The sequence below is a fragment of the Spinacia oleracea genome, chromosome 2 (genome assembly GCF_020520425.1).
Source record: "Spinacia oleracea cultivar Varoflay chromosome 2, BTI_SOV_V1, whole genome shotgun sequence".
Lineage (NCBI taxonomy): Eukaryota > Viridiplantae > Streptophyta > Magnoliopsida > Caryophyllales > Amaranthaceae > Spinacia > Spinacia oleracea.
Genome location: NC_079488.1, coordinates 1,711,874 through 1,717,351, shown reverse-complemented (window position 1 = coordinate 1,717,351; position 5,478 = coordinate 1,711,874). Strand labels below are relative to the sequence as shown.

At 38.8% G+C, this 5,478-nt stretch overlaps 1 protein-coding gene across 1 annotated transcript; it reads right to left on the bottom strand.

The window, feature by feature from the left end:
- Window positions 1–1,726: 1,726 nt before the first annotated feature.
- On the bottom strand, window positions 1,727–3,969 carry LOC110776722 (endochitinase EP3). Its single transcript, XM_021981272.2, has 2 exons — window positions 3,490–3,969; window positions 1,727–2,229 (listed from the first exon to the last, which is right to left on the bottom strand). The coding sequence occupies exons 1-2, from the start codon at window positions 3,914–3,916 to the stop codon at window positions 1,820–1,822; spliced, it is 837 nt and encodes a 278-aa protein (XP_021836964.2). The 5' UTR covers window positions 3,917–3,969; the 3' UTR covers window positions 1,727–1,819.
- Window positions 3,970–5,478: the final 1,509 nt, after the last annotated feature.

Here is a 5,478-nt window from a genome sequence, read left to right as displayed (position 1 = left end):
TTGCACCAAGTGGCTTCATTGGTTCCCTGAACGTACATGTGGTGGCGGTACGCGACAAGATGCATGTCGGGATCGGTGGTCCCGTCATAAGCTTCAATGGTAGGGGTTTTTACTTTGGGTTCCTTCGGGGCGTTCATGATCTCGTCAGAAAAAAGGGGTACTCATGTGCCTTAACGTCAGGTTGTTAATTGAGTCCTTGCTGAATATGATAGGTTGGTTCACGGAGGTTTGATAGCAGGAGGGGGCGCATGCTTACCCTATGGGGTGTCAACTGGGTCGGTCCACGTGTAGTGGGATAAAATTGCGGGTCTTCCATCAAAGGGGTGGACCCGGTGTCTGATAGTTCAGATTCAGCCTCATAGTGTTCTTGACGCCTTGCAGCTGGTCGCAAGACGGCTGGGGGACTTCCCCTAGATGATGGTCGTATGACCGGGTCCCTTCGAGGTAAGAAAGTGGGTGGGTCACGGCCATCTTCCAAGTGCTCAGGCACAGGACTAACTCCCCTGCTTGCTTGGGGACGAGAACCTTCTCCAGCTCTCCAGACGTTGGACCTGAGCGGCATTCTGCTTATCCGATTGACGCCTAGACTGAGGGGCCTCTGCGGAGCCGTCCTCTCAGCGCAGTAGATCAACATGTTTTTCCGAATTTCATCTTGCAGTGTAGTGCTCATCTGTTGTCGGAAGGTCTGATTCATTTGCTGTTGGAATCCTGTTAAGATCTCGAGTAGGGAGCCCACCGATACTGGCAAGTCTAGATTCTCATCCAACACGACGTCTCGGACGCTAGGGCTTAAGTGGCCGCCTGGCGGAGACGCCTCGGTTATTGGTTCTTCTTCCACCACCACCTCAACTTGCATTCGTCCTGGTGTGTTCCCTGCATTTGCAATTCGATTGGTCTCTTCAATGTGCCGTCTCTCTTCTTCTTCACCAGCATGCTCTCTGTCAGGGTGTAGTTCGGCCATGACACTGTACCTCCCCACAGACGGCGCCAAATGTTGTGGGAACTTTTACGGTGCTAACGTGGCACGCGCTCCTCGGAGGTATCAAGTATGACCTGGCACGAACCTCTGGCAACCTGCAAAACAAGAATATTCCCGTAGGAATATTCCCTCCGATGCTTAAGTAAGTATAAGCTAGAAAGATAAGTAATTTGTAGAGAGAAGGCAGAGCAAAGATAAGTTTGTTGTTGTTGGGCAAGAATTGAATGCCCTTTTACCTAGGGATCTGCACTATTTATAGTGCTAGGGTTTCTCGGGAACTGGTTCTGCATGATTGGGTGTTTACGCAAGATTGGGACACGTGTCCTGCATTGGTTCTGAAGGCTTGTTTAGGCCCAATGTGGACCTCTTAATCGCTTGGGCCTGGGCCCTGTGAATTTTGAGAAATGCCCGTAGGCAAGCAGTTGGGCTCTTTCTTCTGGGCTTGGATAGTGCAGTCAGGTGGCATTCTTTTAGGCCACATCACATAAACTTCACTTTTACTATTTATTTATTTGTAAAAGACTTTTCAATGGCTACAATAAAATGGTAGCCACCACAATACATTAAATTCCAACCCTTTATTAATGTTGTCAAATAGAGCCTAATTAACTAGCAATATACTTGAATTTGAGTAATTATGCAATTTGTGTAGTTGACAATAAAAAAAAGAAGAAAAAAAAAAGCAAGTCGTGTGTAAAGGTTAACAACAATGGCCATGGAATAAAAATAAACCGCAAAAGAGCCCTATATAAAATTTACTTTTTTATTTTTTTGATTGAATATACATATTTATTTTGCATTAACAGTTGCAGTACGTGTTACCAAACAGAGCCTAATTAACTAGCAAGAAAGATTATCCCCGGGAGAAACACCAAGTTGACTACAATACTGAGTGTAGTAACCAACACGAGCATTAACAGTTGCAGTGTTACCACCATCACATTCCATCCCATTAATAGCTCTAATGGTTGAACCAAACCCTTGTCCAGAAATTATCCTAGAGTGTACATTGTTCATCCAAAACCAGAACGCCGTCCTGAATGCGATCACGGGGTCGCTGGCGACGGTTTCCGGCGCGTTTAAACCGTCGAATCCAATGCTTTGGCCAGCTGGTCCATAGTTGTAGTTCCATGATAGTTGAATTGGTCCTCTTCCAAAGTATTGTTTGTTAGGGTTGCATGGCCATTGTGTGTTGTTTTCGTCACAGTAGTCCCCTGATGCTCCATTTATTTCCTCTATGTAGCAAAAATCTGTACGTACCCATGAAATATTGATTAATTTATACAGTTTGAACTCTGTTTGACTTGACTTATTTCAGACAAAATAAGTACAGTACGTTACATTTAATTAAGTTTAGACACGTTTAGATAATTCAGAAAATGTTAGATAATGCCTTGAATCGGTCAAGCCCCTTACTGCAACGCCCCAGCACGGGGATCTCGCTGACCGGTCAGCGAGTCGGGGTCCAGGGGCGACGCCCTTGGTTTAGGGGTTTGGGGACGCAACGTGGTCCCCGATGGGGGTTCGGGGGCAACGCCCCCGAACTTTACGGTATCTGTTATTCTGGACTAGAGTTATCTGTTTTGGGCCTATTTTCTGGGCTTTTCCGCATCTGTCTAGAGAGTACTATATAAACTCTCTAGGTCATAACCTAGTTGTATTCTGTAATCTGTACTCCTCAAGATCAATAAAGCTTTCCTCTCCTCTGCCTGTGGACGTAGCTAACACATTGTTAGTGAACCACGTTAAATTCTCTGCGTTCTTTATTACGTTCTTTATTCTTTCTTTGCATCCGTTACAACAGAAAAAAAATAAATTTTTTTCACACCTATACACCAAGTTGAAATAGTGGTCTTCCTAGAAACTTTTTTTCATTTACCAATTGTGTTTGTGGATAGAATACTAAGTCAATGATCTATGGGCCGCAAAGAAAACACGATTTTCTATTCTCTTTCGTTTAGCAAGCGTTAGTTAAAGAGTAAAGGCTAAGTAGTTTGGCATCTACGTACTAATTTAAAACAAAATAGCGATAGTTTTTCAATTAATTGGCATATGGTTCCAAATTCTATTTCCCATACATAATTTAAATATAAAAAAGCTCAACGTATAATAATTCGATGTCTTAATATATTGATTTGTCTTAATATTTTTAGAATATCATTTTTTATAATAATTTTTACTATTTTCTTCAACATATTAATGATTAAAGGCCTGAGTTGGTCCGAAACCATGAGAAAGGACAGTATGTTACTATTATTTTGAAAATGAGGGAATATGATCACGTACGTCCGTTTCTTAAAATTCTTTATATATAGTTACTATTTGAACGGGCTCCAATTCAATATTTAACCACTAATATATCCAATTTGTTATGTGATTTTTTTTAAAAGTTGATATTATGAAAATACATACCGATAATATACCAATATAGGAGTTAATTAGCTAACATAATTATTAATTAACATGCAAAAATGTAAGAAAAGTGATAGTATAGTATGATAAATACTTACGTCCGGTTTCATGAGTAACATGGGCAAAGAAAGCCGCAATTTCACGCCTAGAATCATCAGCAGAACCAACAGTCCCAAACTCGGGATAATGGTTAAGAGCATCCAAGAAGGCAGACCTACTATAAAAGTTGTTCCTACCAGCACAACTAGAGTCTGCTTGATCAATTATCCCATTAAAGAAACCATCACTCACTACATCGGGAACCGAGACCCCGCTCGGGCCCGTAGGAGTGGGCCCGACGGGTGCATCGCAGGGTCCTTGTTGACACCCGACACCACAGTAGTCAGATGTGGTGCCGCAGTAGCCGTATTGGCTACAACATAGGTTCGAGTCGCAACCACAGTTTTGTGCGCGACTCGAACCACAAGCTAGGGCTAAGACGAGGACGGCGGCTAAAGTGAAGATTGGGTTCAAGGAATTAGTCATGGTGTTATGTTTTAGGGAGGAAATAGATAGAGATTGGATAGATGATGTAGTAGAGGGTGGAGGAAATGGGCATATTTATAGTTAAAAATAAAGAGATTGGAAAAGTCAAGTTTAGATAGCCGTTTGTTAGAGCGTATTGGAATGTTCTTATTGCTTATTAGATCAGACCAGATCAATCAGACTAGATCAAATAAAAAGAAAAATAAATCACACAAAATATTCAGATCAGATCAAAACTAGAAAAATGATATCGAATCAAGTGGAGAGAACAATGTATAAAGAGGAAAAGTCAAGTTTAGATGTAGTTTGTTAAAGCGTAAGGATGTCCATATTATGATAAGGCATGTTAGATGGTTTTAAAATTTCGGTTCTTTTTACCTTATTTTTATTGTTTATTACTTCCTCCGTTCCTAAATAAGTGTCACATTTTTTTTTTTGGCGTTCCTTTATAAGTGTCACATTTCTATTTTTGAACATATACTTTTCCCACTTTTCCATACACTTTTCACACTTTTCCATACACTTTTTCCACTTTTCTATAAATCATGATTACTTTTACTTACACATTCTACACTTTTTCACTTTTCAATCCCCACATCAACTTTTATTTGTACTTTATTCAATTAAACAATTATCTACTTTATCCTTTCCCCAAAAAAAAACATTCTCAATCATTAACTCTTACACACTTTACAATTTTATTAATTACCGCGCCGGAGCCTAAATGTGACACTTATTTAGAAACGGAGGGAGTAAATCAGATCAAATCAGATCAGTTTAGACCAAAAATTTATTTAGATCAGATCAAATTAGATCATACTAAAACTTTAAAAAATCAAATCAAATCAAATCAAATCAAGTAAAGGGAATAATGTATAAAGAGAAAAGGTCAAGTTTAGTTAGTTATTTGTTAAAGCGTATTGTCATGTCCATATTATTATGATAACTGATAAGGCATGCATGTTAGATGATTTTAAGTTGAATTAGTATATATCTAGATGGGCTTTTGGTGGATTGTTGACTTTTGACTTTTGCTTCATCTTACGATCACAAAATTAAATACAGTACGTACTTGATATTTTGAATTGTCAAATTTTGTCAACCGCATATACCTCGTGGGAACTCTTATCGGATACTTTTTTTTCTTCTTTTTCGCCTTGTATATTTCGGCTATGTTCTTTCAGACGTATTTTTAGTTTAGCTCATTTCAACAACATTTATTTTAGTTTAATTTAATCAAAAAAAGCTCAAAAAAATTGGGCTTTTTCTCCGTTTACTTTAGTCGTAAGTTGTAACATTTTAAAAAAATTCACTATTAACATATAGTAATAATTTACCAACTTTAGTGATTTATATGTAAGACAAATACAGTCACCTAAAACTTTATATTCTTCTCGAATTTTATTATCAATGGGAAAAAAAAAAGTCATTGCTAATTAATTAACTAAAAACAAACATGCGTATTAGGGACCTTCAAAGTCGTTACCTAGTCATATAGCATTAATCCATAATTAGTTAATTTGGATGCATTATCTAGACTTACATATGCAAATCTCTGAAAA